Source organism: Acanthisitta chloris, unplaced genomic scaffold, assembly GCF_000695815.1.
Source record: "Acanthisitta chloris isolate BGI_N310 unplaced genomic scaffold, ASM69581v1 scaffold38438, whole genome shotgun sequence".
NCBI lineage: Eukaryota > Metazoa > Chordata > Aves > Passeriformes > Acanthisittidae > Acanthisitta > Acanthisitta chloris.
In genome coordinates this window covers 44,662-70,049 of record NW_008686059.1, presented here as the reverse complement: position 1 = coordinate 70,049, position 25,388 = coordinate 44,662, and the positions used below count along the sequence as shown (strand labels likewise).

At 38.0% G+C, this 25,388-nt stretch overlaps 1 protein-coding gene across 1 annotated transcript in view; it reads left to right on the top strand.

Moving 5' to 3' along the window:
* Positions 1-417: 417 nt before the first annotated feature.
* RPAP2 (RNA polymerase II associated protein 2) overlaps positions 418-25,388 on the top strand; it is a gene marked incomplete at its 5' end in the record, with an annotated part of 33,312 nt that continues 8,341 nt past the window's right edge. The window contains 10 exons of the mRNA XM_009079969.1: positions 418-466; positions 1,261-1,375; positions 2,061-2,159; positions 2,786-2,851; positions 4,092-4,180; positions 6,406-6,441; positions 7,340-8,276; positions 8,573-8,667; positions 10,405-10,485; positions 16,256-16,324. Of these exons, the coding sequence (XP_009078217.1) occupies positions 418-466; positions 1,261-1,375; positions 2,061-2,159; positions 2,786-2,851; positions 4,092-4,180; positions 6,406-6,441; positions 7,340-8,276; positions 8,573-8,667; positions 10,405-10,485; positions 16,256-16,324 (1,636 nt within the window). The remainder of the gene's footprint in view (positions 467-1,260; positions 1,376-2,060; positions 2,160-2,785; positions 2,852-4,091; positions 4,181-6,405; positions 6,442-7,339; positions 8,277-8,572; positions 8,668-10,404; positions 10,486-16,255; positions 16,325-25,388) is intronic.

Genomic DNA, 25,388 nt, shown 5'->3' with positions numbered 1-25,388 from the left:
GAGGGTGAGGGTGAGGGTGAGGGTGCCCGCGCTGGAGCTGTTCGGGGCAGCCCCCGGCAGAGCCCGGCAGTGTGTGCACGGGTGGAGCTGGGCTGGGGAGCCGGGCCGTGGTTGGCACTACACTGTGGTCAGAGTTGTATTTCCCTTAGCTGTCTGAGTGTACAGAACGTGATGCATGAGAGTGTTGGAAGACTTGGGTCTGTCTGCCCTCGCACATACAAAAGCATGTCTAACTAGCTGCTGAATGGTTACCGGCTCACTGAAGTCACAGCCATCAAAAGCAAGTTTCTAATCAATTCTCGTGATTATGCTTGCAGTTTAGAGGTTTTAGTATTTTTCAGGTTCCAGTATTTTCCACTGTTGAGGGAAGAAAGCACAGTAGTTTCTATATTTCTACATTCATCCTTTGATTTCTAGGAAACAAGCATTCAGCTGCCCAGAAGAATGAGGATGCTGCTGCTCAAAGGTATAATTTCTGCCCAACAGTATGTGGCGTTTGCATTGTTTTGTCTCACTTAGAAAGTGCATTCTCTGCCTCACATATTTTATTGCTTTCTCAGAGTATTGTGACTAACTTCAGGAGATTAACAGCATCAGCATCATGCAGGCTTGTTTGGAGGGATGCTGTATAACTTGTAACAGCATGCACCTATGTGCATCATGTAATATACCTTTATGAAGGTTTATGAATCTAACTTCTACTGTTATGTTTCCTTAGTCTGTAGTGCTTGCTTTTTGCCACAAGCTTAACTTCTTTGCATGTCTGCCATTTATACTTATTTACATGAAAAACCACTTGAGAAATCTACTGTAGTGGCATTTGTTTGGTTTATTCCTTCCTTTACTTTGCAACATCCTGCTCAGTCATGTCCCAGTCCTTTTTTCTTCCCACTCTTCATGTCTAGTCCAGCTCCTGTTCTCCTGACAACGCTTCATAAGTTGTTTGTCCCAGGCTCTTTGTCCAGCCAGTTCTGGGTTTTCTCCTGCAAGGAGAGTTGGGTCAGCTTGAGGGGTGTATTGCAATGCAATGAGGGTCAGTACTTGTCCTGACTGGGGTGGAAATAAAGCAAACCACGGTTGGAAACTCCTTTGTGTTTATAACATAATTATTAGTGCAATTACTTGTTGCTTTGTGTGGCCAACATGGTGTGATGCAGAAAATATAAGCAATTATATTTCAGAAATGAAAGATATAGATAGGATTGGAGAATTGTTTATGGAAATTTGCACTCTGTGTGAACTCTGTCTGTTCTGTTACAGAAAAGCAGCTCTGCAGGTTGCTATGAGAAAGAAGATTGAGTGTGAGAAAAAAGCATTGTCTGTTGTTGAACAGCTCCTGGAAGAGGACATTACTGAAGAGTTCCTTCTAAATTCTGTGGGTGTTGCAAGTCTTTATAGTCTTTTGTATCTTAGTGTGCTACTTTTTTTAAAAAAGTTCTTGGAACAATTTGCTGCAGTTTAAAACAGACAAATCATTGATTCCGTCTCTAACCAGTTCTGATGATGATTGCTTTATGTGCAAGGGTTCTGCAATGAAAACATGCCCCAGTTTTGCAAGACTGTATGCATTTATGGGTCCTTGCTGCATTATCACAGCTTTTGTTTATACTTCAGTGGTTCTGGACTGGTAGATTGAAGTATAAAAATTTAGGTTTACGTCACAACATCTGTGAATTTAGACAAAGTCTCTATAATGCACCTCAGTTTATCTGGCAGCACAGTTTTGCTGAAATGGTATGATGATTACTCCTGTTAAAGCTGTAAATAGACTGGTAAATAGATGTACAAAACATGTAAAAATAGAGGAAAATTACGAATATATGTGCCACACTAGAGGCAAAATTCTGAAGCTCCTGTATATGTAAAAAGAAGTGCCCATGTCTGTCTCCTTTCTCCTGTTTACCCTTTTGCCATTTTTACTGTGTAGGTTCTAAACATTGTTTATTAAACTTACTAGATAACTGTTGTAAGATTTAGTATTTGCTTATGAGATGTCTTGAGTGCAAAAAAATGACAGCTATTCCAGTATTTGTTGTTGGACTATTTTCTTGTCATTTTAGGGAAAATTTATTACTCCATCTCACTATAAAGACATTGTTGATGAACGGTCTATCATCAAACTATGTGGTTATCCTCTGTGTCACCATAAACTGGAAAATGTAAGTTGCTTTTCATTAATTTTCTTCATAATTTTAAACTTAGAAAATTAAATATAGATTAAAATACTGTCAAGTAATGGGCCAGGCATTATATCACTCCATTTCAGTGTAATCCTTCTGAAGTGAAAGGTAAAATTTGATCAGTGGACAACTGTTACTGCATGATAGAATCAGTTAGCATCTAATTTGACAATGATAAAGATGAATGAATTACAGCTTTGTGGCCTTCCTTTGTGCATGAAATAACTTTCTAATCTTGTTCTTTCATCAGTGTAGCCACAGATCTCTGTGAGAAGGATTGAAGTGAAAAAAATTAAACAGTGCAGAGATATTATTATATGAATGCATATATATCTGCTGTAAAAATGTGTGTCAGCTGTGTCAAAATCAGTTACACCCCTTTAGAATGTCAAAGTTCTATGTGAATTCTATGTGAATGTCAAAGCAGAACTGAGCAGAACTCACTTAGATAACCTGTAGTGTATTACCAGTGGTACATGGGATTACCTACTCAAGTACAAAAAGCTTTACTGTTTTGGACTTCATATATTCCCACAGAAGTTCACTTGGAAACTGTATTTGATGTTGGAGCTAACAGTCTTGCTGATGAAAGCCTGTTGTTTTAGGTGCCAAAGCAGAAGTACAAAATCTCAACCAAAACGAACAGAGTTTATGATATCACTGAAAGAAAGGTATGGTAACAAGTCTATTTCTAGAATGTGTTTAATAGTCACAACAGCAGAAATGCCTTTTGTAACAGCATTCATAGAGTGGCTTGATTCAGAGCCAGTATGTTGGGTTCTTACAAAAATCATTTTCACAATCTGTTAGAATATGAAGGTTTTTATGCATTTCAGTTTCTAGATGTCTTTGTTAGGACAAAAAAAGAAGTGTTTTCTAAATTTAAACATAACACATAAAGTTTTACTTGGATAGGAGTTTAAATGTGGCCCAGCTGATCTGTTAAAGTCATTTGTGAAGAAGTGTCCTTTATTTTGCTCCAGTACAGTCAATGAGCTTTAGTAAGGTCAAGGTGCACATCCTTTTCATTCACAGTAGTAATTTGCAGCAGTGTAGTACAAGTTACATCTTACGCATTCCTTAGTGTTCTCTTTTGGGGAACCTTGAAGGTTTTGGGTTCTGTTTTGAGGACTTTGCAACATTCAAGCTCTCTCTTCACAAACTGTTTCTTTCTTGAAGTATGTTCACACATGTTGTTGTCTAAAAGTCATCTTTGACAGTTCACAGGATGCACAATCACCTACAGATGCTTAGACGCTAAATTGCAAGATAAATGTGTCTAGTTACAGAATAAATTTCTTCCCTGTCACTAGTATACATTCCTTTCTTCTGATTACAACTCTGGGACACACAAAATTCTAGGAATTTTTCAAGTGTAAGACTCTGACAAGAAGTGTGATGCTTTGTCTTCTTCCCTTATGATGTAAGTGTGCAAGTAAGTTTTTCAAAGATGCTGCAAAATTTTAGGTGTTGTTCCAAGTATCACAAAATACCAAGTTTTGTAGTTAAGCAAAAGGTTAATTATTAAGCATTTGAATTTTATTGGATGTCCTTTAAACTGTATGACTCTCTAGCTGGGTTAGGGTTGCTCTTTGAACAGTTTGTGGCTTTTTTTTATAATGTTAATGTAGGATCCAACACTGACTTGCTTCGCAGTATGTAATAAAAGTGCAAAAAGCAGGAAAATGGAGGAAAAAGAAAAGGCTAAAAGTGGCTTGGGGAAAATGGGATAGACTGTTTGATAGGTTTGGTTTCTCAGGTGAATTAAAACCCCAGTTTAACCCTGGATATGACTTGAAATGTGAATTGGTACTTAATTTTACAGGCATAAAAGCCAATTACTTTTGTACCTTTCTATGAGTATTAAAGTTGAATTTAATCATATTTTCTTGCATTCTCTCTTGTTTCCAGTGCTTTTGTAGTAACTTTTGCTACAGAGCATCTAAATATTTCGAAGCTCAAATTTCCAGAAGTCCAATATGGATGCGAGAAGAAGAAAAGTAAGTATAGTCTTGTATATTCATTGTTGCTGTTGAGAATATGATTTCTGTATGCAAGCTGCAACACTAATGAATTAGCTGCAGTGCTTCAGAATGATTGGGCTGAAGCAGAGGTAGCTGATGTTAGTGTGTTAGCTCAGCATGGTGTTAGTGTTGTTGCCATATGGATTGCAGTAATTGACATCTCTCAGTACTACTCACAACTACTTAGTAGACTAGACCATGTTAGGTTAGAGGGCAGTCTAGTCATAAATAATAGTTAACTCCTATTAATTTTTAAATGTACTTACTAGGATTGTATTTTTACAAATCATACAACGTACAGAATGATTTAATCTTACCCTGTTACAAGAGATTTTCTAATTTTAGCACAGCACTTGGCATTGGTCTTAAGCTGAGGCTGTGAATGCTTGCAGCTGAAAGAGGACTATAAGGTGAAGAGGTTCTGTATCCTGTCTAAACTTGAGATTGCCCATTTCCTGTTGTTCCTGCAGTGCACATTTTGGAAGTGTAATGCAGTCCGTGTTCCTAGCTTAGGAAACAGAGGCTTGCAAATACGGGTGGAGCCAATGGGTGTCACTGTTGAACAATAAAGACTTGCATGGAGAGCGTTCAGCTGAATTTATGCTGCTTTTGTTCTCCAAGGTACTACTTTTCATAGTCTCCTGGTTTTCAGCAAAAGAAACTAGCTGAAATTATGTGTGAGCTCATTTTCACAGTCATATGAAATACCTGATCAAGGAGAGAAGAGATTTAGAGCAGCCTGATCTGAGTTATTCTAGTAGGCAAAACTGGACTCTTCATTAAATGTTTACGTTTGTCAGTATTTTTGTGCTATTGCTTCGCTGTCTTTAACGAAAATATTTCTAAAATCTCCCTTTAGTCTTAGCATCAAAAGCACATTGTTCTGGTCTGCCTGACATAGGTAATTAGTTAGGATATGTGGTGGTAGGGAGGAGGTATTTTCAAAAATCAAACAAAATCCCAGATAGTTCATGTCTAGGTATATCTCTTTGCACAACCACATACATCTGCACACACCGATACATGTTTACACCTTAGAATATCTGAAATCCCTTTGACAGAAAAGGCTACGACCTCAGCTTAAAACTCTGAAGAAGAGTTACATGGAGTTAATAATTTAAGTCATTATATGTTATCACCTTTAGTTTCCAAACTCAAGTCATTCGTGTGAGTGGTGCAGCTTTCATCTTTTTAAACCCGTGGGCTTTTTATCCACTGGGAGGTGTTAGTGCATTGACTTGCATTTAGTGCCTGCTTAAAAGGGTTTTTTTCATCATAGGATAGCAAGGATTTCAACATTTGGTGGATAAAAGGAATGGCATTGTGGTGCAGCCTCATAACTGAATTGAAATAGATTAGCTGCAAGTAGAGTTTTGGACAGAAACTCATCAGAATTTGTTTAGTAATGTTCTTAGAGTTTCTGGAAACCTTTGAATGCCATTTTCTTAAAGCAGTACAACTTGATAACCTGATTTTTGACGAAGTCAAACTTTAAATAAGTAAAGATATCCTGAATATTCATATTTTTGCATTAGTTTGAAACGTTTTCCTAGCATTGGGCCAGGAGTGGTTTTGCTATAGGAACTTTATGATGTATGAAGATCTTGACATGTTTACTTTATTGAGATCAAAGGGTGATCTGAAAGCAGTCTGCAACTACTTGAAGAAAGTTAGAAAAACTACAGAACCAAACTATTCTTGGTTGATGGCAGACATCTTAACAAGGGGTGATGGCCACAATTAATCCCAATGGTTCAGGCTGGACATTGGGAAAAGAATTTACACTAAGGTTTTGGTGGAATGAAACAGGATACTCAGCAGCATTTTGAAAATTCCACTGTTGGAGGTTTTCAAGATTTAAACTTAATGAATTTGTGATGGACCTAACCTAGCACTGGTCACCACTGCATTACAAGCAGGAGGACAGACTAGAGCCTTCCAGAGGTCCTTTCTGCCTAAGTCTGACTTGCTGATTCTGCTAAGTGTTGTTCACTGTAACAGCACTGTGCTGCAGGCATACAAGTCATGCTCTGTGAACGTGTATGCATAGACCTGCTCTCACTAACCTTGCTTGGAACACAGGGTGTTGGACTAGGAGATCCTCAGACATCACTTCCAAACTCAACTATTCCTGCATATATGTGTATTTTGAGAGAATTGGCTTAGCAAGAAAATCTTCAGTCTGTGTCTTCTTTTTGCAGGCCACCAGACATAGAGCTGCTGAAGGAGGGACAGAGGTACACGGAGCAATTTTGGTTTGTTGTGGGGGTTTTGTTGTTGTTTTGGGTTTGGTTTTTTTTTTTATATGCACCTATAGTTAGAAATTTTAGCATCCTTTGAGGCGAAAGGGGAATCTTTGATTTCCTGTGTTATAATAAAGATCTTATTAGAACCTGCACAAAGGTTCCTTTTCCTTTGTGATTCTAACCCAGTATATTTGATCTGTATGATTTAGTGTACAGCTGCTCTTGGATTGTGTGTCTTAATTGAGCCTGTTGAAATCTGAAACAAATACACTGTTTGTACTTTGCATATTTTATGCCATCTATTCTTTATACAGAAAATTGTGCCAATTATATGTGATGAAAGATTCTGTATTTCTTAATCTAAAACATCTCTATCAGCCAAAATGAAATCACACCGTTCTGTCATCTCTCTGTACCTCACTGCCTATTGTGACTTTCTGTTTGTTTTCTTTTGCAATCCGTGGCCATTAGGTGGCAAACTTACAAATGCTGAAACAACTCTGCTGTCCCCCTGATTTTAGGGTACTATATGCCTGTATATGTTAAAATGCCTGTATTCATTTTAACATTCATCATGCTAAGGCTGATAATATTCTGGTGTCTTTTTAATACTGTTTTGTTTCCTGTCTTTTTCTAACTGCCAATAATCAGCTGGAACTCACTTCTCTAGATAGTTTCTATACTTGTCCTCTTGACTGGAGAACAGTACAACTCTTTGAGTTCAGGAAGACTTTTAGAAGAGCAGCTATGATTCTTACCACTAAAAATTACACTTCTACCTATAGTAGAAAAATGGGGAAAAGTGCTTTATCTTTTTTACTTGAGAATTAAAAGCTATTGCAGGTAACACCCATTTCTTATTTCATTGGTGGCTTGTTTTCTGTTACAGTGGACAGTCTGGAGAAGAGGTGAAACTACGTGATGAAGTAGTTAAAGCATCTGACATTGAAAATCCTAGAATATCTTCAGATCCACGTGAATCTGGTTCTCATGACACAGCCAGTGACAGCAGTAGTGATACTGAACAAGAATTTGTTTCTTCTGTCCTACCAGGAAGTCAGTCAAGTTCAGCCAATTTGGCACAGCAATTGCACAGAAAAAGCATCCTCAAAAAGAATCCTGCTCAGAACGTCTGTACCAGCCCTAAAACTGCAGATTCAGATGTGGCAGAAGCCACTGAACGACTCTCTCATTGTAAATTAGATGCTCAGGAAGAAAAGCAAGCTTGCTCTGTTCATAATGAAATAACTGCACCACCTTCAAAAAATACTGCTCTGGGGAAATCAAGTGCTTCAAAAATCTCTGAAAATACCTGTGGTTCAGAGATAGTTTTTCTAGGTGTGAGCAAAAGAGGGGCAGAACATCTTAGAAAAATAGTAGCTAACTCATCAGAATATAAAAAACTTGAACTGAGGCATCCGGTTAATTCCAAAGGCAGTTTACTCAACGTGCTTAAGCAAACGCTTACAGAATGGAGAACTGAGGAAACTTTAAAATTTCTCTATGGTCCAGACTATACTACTTTGTGCTCATCAGAATGCATATCATCTGCCAACCAGGAGAGTGAAGAACTTGATGAGGATGACTTAGATACAGCCGACGATCTTAACGCTGTTGCTGTAGGGGAGCCTGAAAACAGCTTGAATTATTCTTTACCTTTCACAAGCTCAGGTGGAATAGTTAAGCCTGTGCCTAGTTATGAAAAGTTAAAAGAAGAAACGAAGTTACTAGAGCTCCGAGTAAAAGAGTTCTATAAAGGAGAATGCATCTTGGCTGAAGAGGCAGCAACACAGGCACAAGAGGAAGAACATCCAAGCAAAGACAAAGTAAGTGTCCAGTGGAATAGTGTCAAGGCTATACAAAGCCTGAATAAGCCTTCAAAGAATTATTATTTTGTTTCTGACATAGTAAGTGGATAAGTATCTCAGATAGGAAAGGGGAAAAAGTATGTTAACCACAAACTGTATGTTGGGTTAGGTTGGGCAGCTTCTGTCCATTAAAAAATTACTGTTTGGGGTATTTTTTCCTGTTCAGAGATAAGAGTTACATTATGTTTAAACATTTATCGATAATCTGACTATAACTATAGGTTATAGCTGTTAAAGTTTTCTGTCTGATACAGGATGATCAACAGGAAGATCTCACCTTCCCACTTGTTGATTCAAATGCACAAATACAGATCAGAAAGCGAATCGTCCTTGAAAAGCTGCAAAAAGCGTAAGTCGCCTTTACTTCGGTAAATGTCAGTCTCAAGTTGGTTCTCATTCATCATCATTTAGTTAGCAAACACACTCCAAGGATGGCCTGGCTTTTTCTGGGTGGGCTTAGTCAGAGGTTAAACCCACTGTTGCCCTAAAGGACATTTCTGAGTACCTGTGGTACAGTTGCAGATGTTGGTTTGCACAGCCTGCATGTACCAACCGCTCAAGTTTAAACTGAAAAACTTGAAGCTGATTGTGAGGAGTGCAGATATTTGTCTTGTACATTAAGGATACTGTTACTGTAAACAAATCTACGGAGAAGGAAACAGTGTTTTCACACCTCAGAATACTTTAAGCAAAGGACTTACTTAAAGAGTTTCTAGTCCTTGTTTGAAAGGCTGATATCAGTATGTCCCTAGCTGCAACCGTTAAAGGCCTTTAGAGCTCAATCTTAAAACTTTCCCAACACCAGACCTTTTTCACATACATAAAAGGGCTTTGGAGTCCCAGAAAATAGATTAAGGCATGTCTATTGAAGCTGTTAGAATTATTAAATTGTAAAAGTTGAGAGGACCTTGAAAAAATGCGCATTGTCAAGACAATGCAGATAAATCAGTGTTTGATTCTGGTGTTTTGACTAGTCTGTGCTAGGTAACCAAGCTAGATTGTACTAGATTTTTTAACTAAAAAACCCCACAACCAAAATTCCCTCCCATAAAATCCAAAATAAAATCCTTTGGTTTTCTCTGCCTGCAACATGTGTGGATAGGCAACAAACATGGAATCAAACCATCCCATAAGTGTCTTGGCTGTAAGTGTTGATTGTGTTAAATTCCCTGAGAGAATGCAGCCATCCTGCCATGCTCTATAGACAATTTTCATTGTGATAAAGTAATCAATGTGCTCAGCATCATGAGAGTCCTGGGTTCAGTTTTTGTAAAACATGCAGTGATGTCAAGAACAGAAATTTTGATTCTTCTAGTGATATTCATACACCATGCACTATGTGCATATAAATGTGAACAGCTGGATATTCAAATGCAAGAGGATATTTATCATTAAACAAGTAAATAGAGGCAAAAGTTTAGTTATAAACCTGGAAAACAATGCCTGTTATTTCCATCACTTGGGAATGCTGACAGCTAGTTAAACTGCATGTGCACTTTGTTGTGTGCTTTATCAGTTTCTATGCACAGTCAGGTAGTCTTCTTACATCTTTTGGCATTTTCTGATTACTGTCATCTTGATTTCAACTGTCAAGCTCACAGGAGTGATATTTCTGTTGCATCTATGCGAGTCTGAGGTTAGCAGGTATATTCTGTGTGCAAACCTCATTTAGACATGTAGTTTCCTTTTGTATTGTTATTTTTGAAACAAGAAAGTAGAAACCCTTGAAAAAATGATGAGGCTTGGAGTTCTAATCCTCATAATGTAATTACTTTGATTTTTTGTAAGAATATCTTGTCCAAACTGAAAGGCAAGTTAGAGTATGTAGAACTATATTTAATTCCTTCTTCATGTTCACACTGAACTTGAGCTTCTTGTTTTTATAAACAAGCTGTTGTAAAGTGAAGGTGTTGGCCCAAGCACTGCCCAAAAGAATCTGAAATGTAAACTACAGTCCTGATCTGCTGCATAGAAGTCAATCTCTTTTTTTCTTTGTAATAACTTTGATAAGCTTCCACGGAAGTCCTATGTGAGAAGAAATGAGAAAGAAGAAAATGTGTATTGACTGGTGTCTTTTGCCTTCTAGATTAACTATAGTTTCGGGCCCTCTTCAGATTGCTCCAGGTGATGTTTACACCGAGCTAAAAAATCTTGTCAAAACTTTCCGGTGAGTATTGGTCCTTATTTAGTGATTGTGCTTAATTGATTAATCAAACATTCCATTGAATGGTTTGTGATTTGGTCAGAGAGGGCCCCACTGCATTGTGTTCATGTAGGGAATGTCACATTCCCTGTGGACTAACAAGTCAACCCTTTCCCTGCTCCTGACAGTGGCTAGGTCACCAGGAGTATTTGTAGATTTTTAAAAACTAGGCCAGTGGTCTCTGGAGGATGATGGTGAGTCTTTTAAAGGTTCTGCTACCTCATCACCTCCTATTAAGCGTGAGTTTCTGAGAGCTGTCGCTTTCTTTTGCTCTGGCTCCCTGCAGCTGGGCTAAATGGTTTTGATGTGATTAGTAATTGTTACCACTAACTTTTAGAGTCAAGACGAAGGTCCAGTTTGACCTGCCTCGTTCCTGATTTCAAAGGGAAGTAGATCTAGTGGGCACTTTTATCACTACAGTTGAAGCTTCTGCTTTAGTCAGTAGGACTAACGACAGTATTTGGAAACAGTGAGATAAAGGAGGAAAAACAGAATGGTGGTTATGTTTTTAGGTTTTCTTTGGGACACAGCTCTCATAATTTGAACATAGATTGTGTCCTGCATCCTCAACTATTGTCAGAAAAGGAGCAACAACAGTTGCTAACTGTGTGTTTTATCACTCTTCAAACTTCCCTCCATCTACAACCTGCATGAGATCTACCTGTAAATTTTCCAAAACTCATTCCTGCAGCATTTGCCACAAGGAGTCTAGGCTTTGGTGAATAGAAACCCAGTTCTCCTTGATTCCTTATAATTTATCCAGTGTCTGGAAGGATGCCACTAAAATCCAGATGTCTGTATGCAGGATTTCTTCCTGTGGGTGGCTTCCTTTCTGGTGGCTCTGTGCATGACTTCTTTTATTTAAAAGAATTGTTAGTGATAAATGGTCATGCTCTTTCCTGCTTTTTGTACTGGAAATATGTCAGGCTGAAGAACTTGCCAAAGAGGGTGGTAGATAAAACACATGGCTATAGTAGAGCTTAGCTGGAGAAGGGTAAAAGAGCATGTGGTGAACTAAGCAACAACAATTTTCAGCTCCATTGGTTTTTAAAGGAACACTTGCAGTTCAGCCTCCTTTGGGCAGCATTTTATTCAATCACCACTGCTAGGAAACACACTAGAGAGATCTCAAGAGACATTTTAGAATGGTTAGAGCTCTTCCCAAACAAAGTCCCTCAGTGCCTGTAAGCTTTTGTTACGAAAACTGAGATGTCAAATAATTCTCCAGAGTGTGTAAGGGCACTTCGTTAAAAGATCAAGAGAAAATTAGCTATTTATATATAAATTGTGGATAAATGATTGTATTTGTGAATGTGTGGTTGAGGTTATTTTAAGACATAATATTTCGTACTGGAAGTAGGATTTCATCTGTATTTTATGGTTGCAAGTATTTTAATTCCTTTTATGGAGCTTATCATTGACGTTGAACTCTATCAATGAATAGGATGCAGTTGTTTCTTAAAGATGTGTTCAAGATTTTTTATTACAACTTTGTCTTATCATGTTTCTGGGACAGTCTTTTAGCTTTAAGTATGTATTGTGAGTGTATGTTATCTGGTGTATACACTAACTAATAGGTGTTTACCGATTACCCTTGTTAAGTGGAATTTTAGGTTTCAAGTCAGTCAGTAATACTTGGTCATAGGCAAAGCTCTGTGTGGAAATGTGGAAGTACCAGGATGTTAATGACCTTTTCTCAGGTAAATGTACTTCTATCAAAAAAAAGCCTAAAGTTAAATAATAACTCATTTTTGCGGAATATCATCAAACTAAGTAATACTACACACATATATATGTTGATCTTTTTCAGGAGGTAGAGGAGCTGTCTTTTATGGTTAAGTTGGTCTAGTTGACACCTAAAGAAAAACAATCTGTGCTTTAGTATTTGCCTGTGCTGACCTAGTTTAGTTACATTTCACTCATCTTAGTGTGAATTTGGGGAAAACTATAGGTAGCTGAGATCCCCTCAAGTCATGACTTTGCTTTCCCATGCTATGAAGTCAGCCTGCTGACTTACAGAATGGGCAAACAACCAAACTAACAGGGCAGATTCTTGAACCAGACTTACCTGTGCCTACACCTGGGAATCTGGATGTGGGAAGAAAAGGCTGCTGCATTTGCAGAGATGCTAATGACTTCACTTTGCAACAAATTGTAAAATGAAAAAAAGAAAATCTCCATTTCAGGCACACTTTTTTCTTTTTCTCCCAGTGTAAGAGCACAGACACGCTGGGTAGAACTGAAACACGGCAGGCATGGCCCTGTTCAAAGGAATGTTTTTTCACCAAAGGTACATTTAGTACCAGTAACTTGTTGCTAATAGCTATTCATAGCAACATGTTAAAAATTGAGCTCATAGATTCATAGATGACAAGTATATTCTCACTGTAAGGACGTACAAACTTCCTGAAAAGGAAATAACACTCAAGACTATATTTTAGAAATAAAGCTTGGTCAGTATTATCCAGTTCCATATTTTGGATCTGCATCTTGTTCATAATACCTGATGCTAAGGGCCTGTTAGGGGAATAACTATTTTGCATTATAGTCTTGGTGTCCACCTGTAGTTCCCCATTGCACAGTGTTCCTTCTGCCAAATTGTTCCCTTGAAATTACAGTAAATGTAATTCAGCCTAGGAAAGGGTGGCAGCTCCAGCATTGCTGAGTTACTTTCCTAAAACTTTAAGCTTGTTGTGGTCCCTGTCCAAGTTTTTGCACAGGGCTCTTAGGGAGTGCTTGAATCTGCTGCCACAGCAGGCACAAATCAGGCCATCATTTGTTGGTGATGGTAATTAAATTGGAAGACAACTAAAGGAAAAGAAGAACCAACTGTGTATACTCTTTTTCTGTCATTTTTGGGTTTACTATTTGTGCTTACTGGTAACTTTAACCTTGGATTCCCCTGTATTCCTACAACTTCTCTGGTGAGTTCCCTTCCTTTGCAGGATGGGCACCAGTCAGTTACTGGGCAGTCATTCAGGATGGAGTTTTTACACATCTTAGTCTTTAGCCTGTTATCCTGTAACCTTCTGCCACTTGGATTCACCTGCTCAGTCTGAGCTCCTTCACAGAGTATGAAAACTGCTGTGTGGGACCTGCTGGATGGTGGAAGCAATCAAGTCCAGCTGCTGTGTGTCTTGGAGTGAACCACAAGACCCACAAACTAGCAACTAAGTGACCCACACAGCTATTTGGGATCATCCAGCTCTCCTGGCTTACCTATCCTGCCGTACAGAGGCTAAGAAAGTAGACACATTCTGTTTTGGAAAGTTGTGTATTGTTTTCTTTCTTTAGGTAGGAGAGGAAGAATTTAGCCAAACTCTTTAACAAAGTATTTCACTGCAAAACTCAAATCACATACACAAAGTTTTGTACAGTGTTAACATTTCCACGTTACATGTTTGTGACAGAAATCTAGTGACCTCTCTTTCATAGATTGCTCTGAAGTAACAGTTTTGGCTAGAGGCAAGACAAAGAATTAATGAACCATTTTTGCAGAGGCCCCTGCAGTTCCCTGTTTTCTGAAAGCTTTGCTCTTCAGAGGCCTTGGTGTTGACACACAGCTTGTTTTTGAAAGTGACTGCCCTTCCACTGCTCCTTATTATTTAAGGCTTCACACCTGTAGGTTGCTAGTTTTACTCTGATCTGTCTGACATGTTGGTTTTTTCCATCTGTACAAGTGTTTTAGGACAGGTGTTGTACTGAAAGGTTACTCTTTGTGGAAGCCTGACTGTTCAACCAGTCCAGTGACAGTCTTACGTCAGCAGATCCATATTCCTGTATCCTGCTGGTTATCTGTGTCTTTTGACTACCTCCTTCATAAATAGCATATTGATGGCAATGACTAGTGTTCAGACCTTGCCAATCAATACTAACATTGAAGAAGAGTTAATTGACACAAATAACTGCAGCTCTCAGTTTGTGTGCAAGAATGACACCTTCCCGTGCTCTAATCAATAACAACTGCTTGTAGAGCATTGAAATAAAGCTCCTTTCTCTATTTGACAGAGTTTTCCCAGGTGGCTTGGAGCGAGCTGTCTCTTTCACTGTGTCTCGTCATAGCAGATTAACTGGAATGTTACATATGAATTGCCTGTCAAGATGATTCCATCAGGCATTTCTTGGTAGTGTTTATCACTGTCATCAGTATTGAGTCAAGATGTTCAGCCTTTGTTTTGTCTCTTGTTCTATAGCCAGAAAAATGTAACCGTTTACCAGGTACAGACTTTTTTCTCAGCTAAATCCATTAGCTGTTTCAAATAGTAATTGCTAAACATGAACCTTTTAATAACAAAAATAATCTGTATTTGCCAGAACTCTTAGTTCTAGTCTGTTGTGACAATTCCTGTATATGTAGTGCAAAACACTGGTTTTCCTTTCATAATTTAACAAAACTCAGGCTGTTGAGACAGTACCTGGGTAATCATTGCTTCAAAATCTTATTTTGGTTTGAAGACTTGGAGATTTGAGGAGAAAAATAGGATAATATTGCCATGATCATTACAGATTTATTTTATTAATTTTTAATATCTTTCTGAAATAGAGAAATGCAAACATGATATAAATGATCTTATTCAGAACTGTGCTTTTAATGCCCATTTTGAATATAATTTTGGGGAATTATGTAACAGAATTTGAATTGTAACAATGGCAAGTACAATTACTTCTCTATTATCACTTTTTAACACTTTTTTTGGGTAACTGTATACTTGCCAAAAATAATTAAAGGAAAATTTAAAAAGTCATCTTGCTGGGGAGGAAAACCGTAGATTTGAATTTGTTGCCTTCATTTTAAGGAAGCTTCTGTAGGAGTGGGTATGAATGACAGGATATGTTCATTCTGAATTTGTACAAGGCTTCCTAGAAGGGAAACTGAGAGCAAGAAAGAAGCAAACACAGGGGAGGCACTTGCTCCTCTGTTTCTGTTGGGTGGTGTCATCTCTCTGAATAAAACTAATTCTGCTCCCTTTTTTGGGTGCCTGTGTAGCCACAGCTTCATTTTTTACTGTGACTTTTCCACAGAATTGCTTGTCTTTACACCTTGGATGACACCTAAATTCAGCAGTAGCAATTCACACATGAATTGTTTTAAGACAGATTAGCACTTGAGGTAAAGCAGATCTGTTTCATTAGGCAGTTCAGGCAAACAGATCAGGTGGCATTGAGAGCTTTTGTTGGCCACCCATGTGGTGCTTGAGTCACACCTCATTTATATTTTCATGGCTCTTATATTTGCTCTGGCTCCCATTGCATGAGTTAGCATTCTGGCTTTCCAGACAAGAATCATCAGAGGATTGTCACCAGTATCTTGGAAAAAAAACCTCTGTTTCCACATTAGCTTTTACAGCAAATCTGGGTCTGAAGCAAACAGGAGGAAAAGTTTTGGAAGGTCTTGTCTTTTCAGAAACACCTGTGCAGGTCTGAGAATTTCCCAGTGGGTATGAGTGAGAGCTGAGCCCTCACAGCAGCCAGGGCCATTTGTTAGCAAATTCAAAGAATTACCTTCTGTTCAGCCTTCCCTGTCCCACATTCATACAGAAAATCATATTGGGAAGTCTGCAATTCCTCCATTAGAGGATGAGAGAAGCCTGAAAGTTGGTGAATTGCTCAGATACAGCTGTAGTTGCTTCAGTATAACTCAGTGTATTAATGCTAGACTTAAATCAGAATTCAACTCTTAAAATCTTTTTACTTTTACCTGAAATGTTCTGATTATTTTTTAAATTTTTTTAAGGTTAACCAACAGAAATATTATTCACAAAATGCCTGAATGGACTCTCATCACTATCGTTTTGTTATCTGTGTAAGTACCTTTTATGTCAAATATTACACACAACTGTCTTAACTAACCTGTTGAAACAGAAATATTTTTTGCATGCAAACAAACTAAATTCTCTTGACAAAACAGGATTGTCACATTTGCAACAAATGTTAGCAACAGACAAACTTAATGTTATGTTAAAAAAAAGTTAGGGGGTTTTAAAGAGGGCTGGTGAGGTAAGGAGGAGTGTAATTCCATTTGCTGCTGACATGTTCCTCCCCTCTCTGACATTAAGACAAAATGACACGGGTATTGTATTTATTTGGATTTAACATTAGTGTTAAGCTTTTCATTTCTCATTTTGCTTCTAATTTCTTAAAAGGTTTCACTTTTATGATGAAAGTCAAATTATTTCTATAAAGATATGATGTGCTGATAAATATGTTTGTTTAAATGTTCTAGAAAACTTCTTTTGAGAGGGGAAAGCTTTTTTAGGCATTCCCAAGGAATATTGGGAATAAAATACATTTTATTTTTATGAAGATTAGCTTTATTGCTTAAGATTATGATGCTACAGTGCCTGCAGTCCTCCTTAGCTTTGTTCTACTTACTGTAGAATTAAATTCTTTCCAAGGATTTTCCTAATGGGAAGCGTGATTTGATTATAGTGTCTTTGAGTAGACAGAAGCATATAAATGCTGTAGTCATATACATCAAGTGAGTTCCTTAATTTGTGTTTTGCAAATTCAGGTACATTTCTGAAGCTAAAGACAAACTCTGCAGTGTGTTAAACACATAGTTCTCTCACAAATCTGTATTAAACATTTAACATTAGGTCCCCTTTTAGGAAATCACTGGTGGTTTCACACAGTGTCAGGCCCTGCCTTTCAGAGGGTTAAACCATCAAGCAATCTTTGTATGTCTTTCAGCTTGAATTACAAGATTGCAAAAATCTTTATTCCAGGGGCTGTTTATTACCGCACTGCTGCTGCTTCTTTTGGGCTTCCTGGGTCACTGGAGCCTGTAAGACAGAGAAGTACTTACAGACATTCACAGGTCAAGAAGTACTGTGGGCCAGCCTCAGCATCCCCAGCACTGCACTTACTTTCCTTGATATTACTTCAGTCTGACACATTGTTCTGGCTTTCCTGTCCCAAGGAAGGCTGTACCAGCAGGCATTAGAGTAGGCTTCAGCGAGCCTTACATCTGTGTCACCCAGCCAGATACCGCTCAAATGATTCATTAAATCAGAACACAGAAAGTAACTTTACTTGAATGCCTTGGCATGAATTTTTTATCAACTATAAGAACAAATCTTTTGTCATTTTTACTATATATTCTTATGGTTGAATTGGTAATTCGTGAAACAGATCTTATGAATTTTTCAAGTAGTTTCTGTACAGTTAAGGAAATGGTGACTCTTTTTGAGCAGAAGTTAAAACATGTTGCTGGTCTCTCTGCATATGATGAGCTCTAAATGTTTGCATAACTAATGATTGGTTTATAGCTGCTTTAAAATATTAGACTGCAGGCAGTCTTGGTAGCAATCAATATAAGCAGAGAACCAAGTCTGTTTTTACTTTTGCTTTCTCAGGGTCCACCAGTGAATTATATTTGAGAATAAAACAGAGTAGATATTAGTTCTAATATTGTTTTAGTGAAATCATTCATAAAACCTGTGTTGACTTCTGCTTCTTTCAAGCTCATGATCTTGGGATTTTGAATAGCTGCTCTCAGCTGCCTCTTAGGAGAGGATATGGAAGAATGTAGATGAGTTAGAATGAGTGTTAAAGATTCCTGTAGATGATGATGTGTGTTGCATCATTTCCAGAAAGATTTAGACAGAACATTTAATCATTTTGGAATTCTAGTCAAACTTGAATACTTGGTGGCTGCCAGCAGTGTGCAGGGAGATGCTACTGAGGACCTGGGCAACCCCTCACCAAGGGTCCTTATGTTGTGGCCCTTTCTCACCCCCTGCAGTCTACCAAGGAGTCTGTCATATATTACTAGTATTTCTCATAAAAAAAATTAGACCAATTAAGTCTTCTCTCATAGCTGTACTGAGAGATTCTGCACATTGTAGCACACGTAATGTCATTTAGATCGTAGAGTTGCATGGGGCCTGTGTCAGAGTGAGTCTTCACTAGCTGCAGTCACATTTTCACGGTGTTTATTCACAGGTCTTGACCTGGTTTCAGACATAGGATGAGCATTTTACTCCCAACACTAAACCATGAAGTAGAATAAGCAGTATTCTGGAAGAGGATAATAATTCCTCTTTCCAGGTGGATGAAAGACTTCATTACAGGTACCCCAGGGCACAGGGAACAGAGATTACAGAAGGCAGAGTGAACATGGGTTTCAACGTATCCCTCAGAAAGATCTACTAAAACTTGAAGGTTTTTTTGTTTTGTGTGGAACAGGGCAGGGTTGTTTTGTTTCAAGTAGCAACTGTTGGACTCTGCTTGCACTCCATTTTGTGCATCATTATTGTGGCTCACCACTTCCTTCTCATATATGGCTAGTGTGTGCGGAGGGCTTGGTGTACTTAACTTCACGGTGCACTTTCAGAGCACCCCAACCCTTGTTGAGATAAACTACTGGACAGAATAACTGTCATCATTGCTGCTGTATTGAATTCAAGTGTCATCAGTGCTTCATACTTTGTGTCATGGTATGATACTGCTGCCCTCTCTTCATTCAAGTGTGCACATTAACTCTGTGTAGGATACAATGTGATGGATAGTCATAACACCTAATTTTGGTGCTTGAATTAGACACTAGGCTCACTTTATAGTGTGCTGGTCCCTGAGAAACTATTAAAAGTACTTCTGTGCCCTTGAGTCTAGTAACTGTTAAAGAAATCTGGGCTTCTAATTCATTGCTCTGAAATAAAGTGCCTGAAACTGGACATATCTCAAAGTAGAAAATGTTGGAGATCGCAACAGTGGAGTATTTTGTGTTCCTAGAGAACAGCTGGATTTATTCAATCAAATTGTATAAAATATGAACAGCCAGTGTCAGCCTTTATTGAAAATCTACCCTGAGGCACTCTATGACCAGCACATTCAGCAGTGCCGCATCGACCGTCTTAGAGTACACTTTGACAGCCAGAGAATTATGGCCAAACAATTGCACTCATGCCTGCTGTGGAGTGGGTGACTCCTACAAATTATCTGTGGAGCAAATTTCTGATTTATTTGTAATTTGTAATAATTTTGGCATTGGTAGATTTCTGTTTCTTCCTGTTGCAATATTTAGTATGTTAGACAGAATGTTTCGTTCTTGTAATAGCTGTTTATAATGTACTGTAAACTAGAATACACAAGTTGCATCTTTTTCCCCCAAAGAACTTTGCAAGATATCAAATGAAGCAGATAAACAGATACAAATACAATAGTTCAAGAAAGAATGGAGAAAGCAGTGGGAGGATTGGTTGCTATACAAGCATGGGCACTTTCTGTTTTTAGTGTATACCCCTGGCACAGACTAATGGAAAGCTTTCAAGATATTTTCAGGAAATGTCTGCTTTCATCTTACTTATCTGAGCTGGCTGGTTCCAGTGAACTGTGGTCAGCTTCATCTACAAAGCCTATGCAAGAGGTTCCCCTGCTAAAAGCTTTGAAGCATTTCAAAATGTTCTGGGATTAGTTTATAAGCATTCGGCTGCAGTATTCAAACAAACTCAAAATGACCATGATCACTAAACAAAAGCCATCATTATATGTGTGCAGCCACTTTAGATAAATGTGTCCTGTGGAGATGTACTCTAGAGGTTTACTCTCTTGGAGATAACAGTTCAGGACCTGGAGAATCTTGGGTTCGAGTATGTGTTTTTACTTCTTTGCACACGAGAGCACATCTATTGCTCAACACTGGCATTTCTAAATTATTTTAGAGGAATTCAGATGTTTGTGATATCGCTACTGTGTTTTAATCTGAAAAATGTATGAATGTTTGAAATGTGCAAATACATACTGGGTATGAATCAGTCTTGCAGAGTGACTCTTTTTTTCTACAGAAACCACATACAAGTCTGCTGGATGATCTTTTATTTAGCACACCTGATGACTGATGTTTAGTTTCAGGTTTAAGCTGAGAAAAATAATTTATCATTAAGCTAGAAAAATTATTTCCCATTTTGAAAGAGTTTGCAGGACCAAGAATCCAAAAGTCTTTTTATGTAAGTGTTTGGATGTGGTTATAGTGTTGTCTTTATCTGTAGAGTTAGAGAAAAGGCAAGTTCGTCTTAACACATTAAAAATATTCTCTCGTAATTTTAGATTGTCTTTTGGTAAGTGTGAACTCAAACAGGTTTTCTGTTAAGCAGTTCTTACTTCTGTTAAGCAGTGCTTCTTCTATTAAGCTTACTTATCTGCATTTTCTAAGTAAACTCAAAGCTGCTTATTCGGCATGTTGTAGAGACGATCATATTATCTCACTTCCTCCTAGCATGTTCCAGTATTACTTAGGAAACATATATAGAACAGTATTGTGAGGTATTTCAGTATTGTTAATTGGGACATTAATCAGTGCTAATTTTAAAATTAATTAAATATCTTCATCATTCATAAGGGATAAAATAGAAGAAACCTTAGCAGTTTCCAAGAAGGTGTTTCCCCGATACTAAAACCCACTGTTGCCGTAGTGCTGTTACGTGGGAAGTCACGTTATGGATTTCAATGCAGCCCATATAGCTGTAGTCTTTTTCCATTTTGGAAGGCTATCTCATGGATAGCCTTCTGGATGGGAGATTGCTCTATGGTGTGTAACTTTCATGCATGCCCAGCACAAACTCTGAGGTGAGTCCAAGATAATTAGTTCCTCTTTACAGTGCTGGTCCTTGGCTTCATCAGCAGGAGTGGAGCTGTAGTACACGCTGTCTCCTGGACTTCTGTTACATGGAGTTAGAGGGGTTGGCTCAGAAAGCTGTCATCTCTGCACCTGCCAGTTTTGCTGCCCAGTGCAAGGGAAGAGCAGGGTCATGGCTTTCTGCCAAGTGTCTTGGAAATCCCTCCAAGAGACAGAAATTGGCATGTTCCCAGCAGCTGTGTGTGGGCATTCAGACTGATGCCATGCCCAACCATGCAGAGCTGGTGTGCAGAGTGCATCGTGGTGGTGTTCTGACAAATCTTTTTGTTAGAATCTAGAAATACTTTTATACTGAACATCATTTGGGATCTTCTGCTTTGGTTGCTGTTGACGATGTTATATTCCCAATGTACAGAAATTGGCATGTTCCCAGCAGCTGTGTGTGGGCATTCAGACTGATGCCATGCCCAACCATGCAGAGCTGGTGTGCAGAGTGCATCGTGGTGGTGTTCTGACAAATCTTTTTGTTAGAATCTAGAAATACTTTTATACTGAACATCATTTGGGATCTTCTGCTTTGGTTGCTGTTGACGATGTTATATTCCCAATGTACTTGTGTATTAAGGGTAGTAGGGATGGAAAGTACTCTGCCACTCCATTTTTGCCTTCTGTGTAAGAGATTTTTTGTTGCAGCTTGCATTTCAATCCTCTGAAAGATAGCATGCTAGATTTTGGAAGGCTGCTTCATCACACTGACTCCTTGGGGGACTGACTCGGTCAGTGGAGTTCATGTCCTATTAAACTTAATGCCACAACTATGATCAAGCAGGTGGAAAAATTGCCCAGTCCTATTAGAGAGAACTGTTTTAAATTTTGCTTCTTGAAGAGGTATATATTTTGAAGATTTCTTTTGTATTGTCATGTTTTTCCTCCTTCCATAATCTGTGCATACAGCTTTGCTTATTGGAAGTCATGTCATAGAGCAGAATAAGTTGTACAGTAATATAGACAGCTCTGAACTCATGTTGCAAGTAAGACTTGAGTAATCCACACTGTTAATAGCTGCCCTAAACTTCTTTTCAAACTGGATGTGTTTTAACTTCATTCACTGAGCAAACTAAACTGTTCATTTTGCAACTGAATCCTGAAGCTGTAGCCCTATGAAAATATACTTGCTTCCTTATTAATCATTAATCTTAATACATTCAATGCAAACATTTTTTTATCATGAAATATTTCCCATCTGTTAAAAGAAAAACATGACTTTGACACACACTTGCATCCTTTATATTCAGAGTTTTAATTTTATCTTAGTTAACTTTGTAAAGAACAGCCTACATTAGTGGGGATATGACATATAGGCAGTGGTTTTGACTTACAGGAAACTTCATTGTAAGACAAAAATCAGTGTTAATTTGGCTTGTTCCTGAACCAAAAAAAAAGTAGCCATGCACATCATTGGAAAGGTGACTACAGCTTCGTGCATGTGATCTCTAGGTATTTGTACCAGCAGGATTTTTAGCATGGATTCTGGATTAGTTTGGTTCTACGCAGAGAGTCATAATGGTACCTCTGGTAGGCTAAGCAGTGTGTCCTATTCTTCTTTAGCACTGAATTGGGCCCCAAGTAGAAGTATTGTATTCCTTAACTCTTCTGAAACCACTATAACAGAAGAATTTAGATTGTAAAAAATCCCTGTGAAAGAGCAGTGTTGTTTGAAGATCTAATCGTTCTTCTCCTTATCGTGCTTGATCCAGTTTATGGAATGTAAACCCTTATAACACTGAACAGTAAGGCTGTCTACAGAGGTAGTATTTCATTCCAGTTTCCTTTGTCATATTGCTGTTGGAAATGTCAGACCTGCCATGGCAGACAATATTTTTGCTGTGAAGTGTATAATGGTTTTTAAGGAGGAAGAATACTAGAAGTGATTAAAAACCATGAAGACCTTAAAAAACCTTCCTTTATGAATTAATTATGTCTTAGAAAACAAAATTAGTTGACTAATTGAGCTTTTATAATTTGCTTTGATCTACAGTGATCCACAGACCTACTTAAAGACTTGTGTGTCAAAGATCTGTGTCAGTTGGGGGAAATAGAGACAAGCATTTTATTAGCTTTCATATCAATAATGTTACATTGGAGAGTGTTGGTGGTCCTATAATACTCTACAGTGGCCAGGAATAAATGAAAAACTGAGGTATGAAAATTTTCACTTACTGTAGTAATCAAGTGCAAAGACAGTTCATATTTCTCATTACTTCTCACGATACTTCTTGACATATGAAAACACTCTGACACCCAGTGACACTCATCCAGTCTGACAATGACGTTCTGACCCAAAGTGGGATATTAACAGTGAAGGCAAAAATGTACAGTATCTTCTGAAATGTTTTCCTTTCATATTTGTGAAAACAGGGATGCTTTGGGGAAGGAAGGAAGGAAATACATGTCACTGAGGAGATGATGTATAAAGAGTATCTCTAGGCAATGGGCCGTGATAAAGCTCTGAGAATTTACAGACAATCCAAGCCAGTGGATTTAGCACCAGGACAGGTGGCTCGTTTGACACAGCGTGTAAATAAATACTTGGGATAACAAGACTGCAACAAGCACTTAACCAGAATGTTGTGCAAATAAACATAAAACTTCGCATGGCACAATACAAAGAAACTAGAACAATCAGTATCCACAGCAGTACATGTTCTTCCCCTCCAATTCCTCCCCAAAAGTCAAAGTATGCTTTAATTGGGTGGCAGCAAACATAGCCAACCAGTATGTGAGAGCTGAGTCCAGAAACTGCAGAGTATGTGTGTGTAATTACGTACTACTAGGTGCACAACCAGCATCAGTGCAAAAACTGCATGGGGGCTTGGTTGGTTAGAGGCTTGAGTTCTCAGTATGTTTCATTTTGGTCTGATGTACACCACTCTTACACCCTGCATGCCACAGACATGCAAATATCACTCTCTCTTCCACACTCTGTCCATCTGAACATCTTAAGAAGACACTGAATAGATCTAAGTCATTCACCATAAAACTCAGTGTTTCTGAGATGAGTTATTAAGTTTTTTTAAGAAGTTAAAGATCTAGTTCTCATATTTGTTTCAAACCTCATCACTTACTGTGCTGATTTTAGGCATACATTTAGGTCAGTGTACTTGCACAGATCAGTGTTAATAGTGCTCTTCTGCTGTAGAGATGGTAAGATTGAGATTAAGGATAGAAAAGTGATTTTTTTTGGAGATCAAAGGGTCAGTAATAGATTTGGAAATAAAACAATTTAACAGGAAAAGGGTTTGGGTTTTTTGGGTTTGGTTTGGGTTTTTTTAAAACCTGTTGTGAGCTGATATGTCTGGGAAAAGGTGCTTAACAATCCGTAACTTTGGGGGGTTTCTAAGAATCTCATGTTGAGAGGTGCAAAACCACACTGGCATATGTTTTCAAAACTGGGAAGGGCAAGTAGAAAACTATTGAGGCTGTCATGTTTAACTTTTGAATAACAAAATATTTGCCACAGTGGAGGCAAGTCTATTCCTAGCATGTCTCTTTACTCAGCTGCATTATTCCAGGTGTTTGATCAGTATACTGAGCTGTAATCAAGTTACTGTGATAGAAAGTTGTGAAACTAAACTGTGATCAGTTTTATGATCATTGTTTCCACAGGAACTGGGCACAGGTGAATACATTTTATAAAGTCAAGTATTGACACTATTTGCCTAAGCATTGTATTTATTTTAACTGTAAGTCAGTATATTTTATTTAGTCTTTTTTTAATCATTTTTTACATATGACTGAGCTAGTGAATTGATAGGAGTAGGTTACCTGTATGTGGCAGCAAAAAATTCAGCAATTGCAAAAAAATGGATGTGTATGAAACAATGTTGAAATCATAAAATGTACCAGGTTGGAATATAAAGGTATGTTTTCCATATTAAATTGTCCCACTGTCTGTTCACAATAACTTATACAATAGTGAGTATTTTACAAAGTACTTAAAAGGTTCAGGCTCCTAAGAGCTTTCATTTTAGCATTATTTAATCAGAGACTTACAGTGTACTTAATTTCATGTAGTTAGGTGACCCAAAGACTTCAGTGGCATAGATTCCAGTATTTGAGAATTTGTGGAACATGAAAGGTAAGGAAAAGAAGACTTGAAAACGATTAAAGGATCAATTTCACAATAAATTTTAAGCTTGCTAAATTTAAAATTTTGACTAAGGTAAAAAAGAGGGGAAATGGGACCAAGTGATTGGACTGAGAAGTACCTTTGATCTGTCAGCTGGTTAGC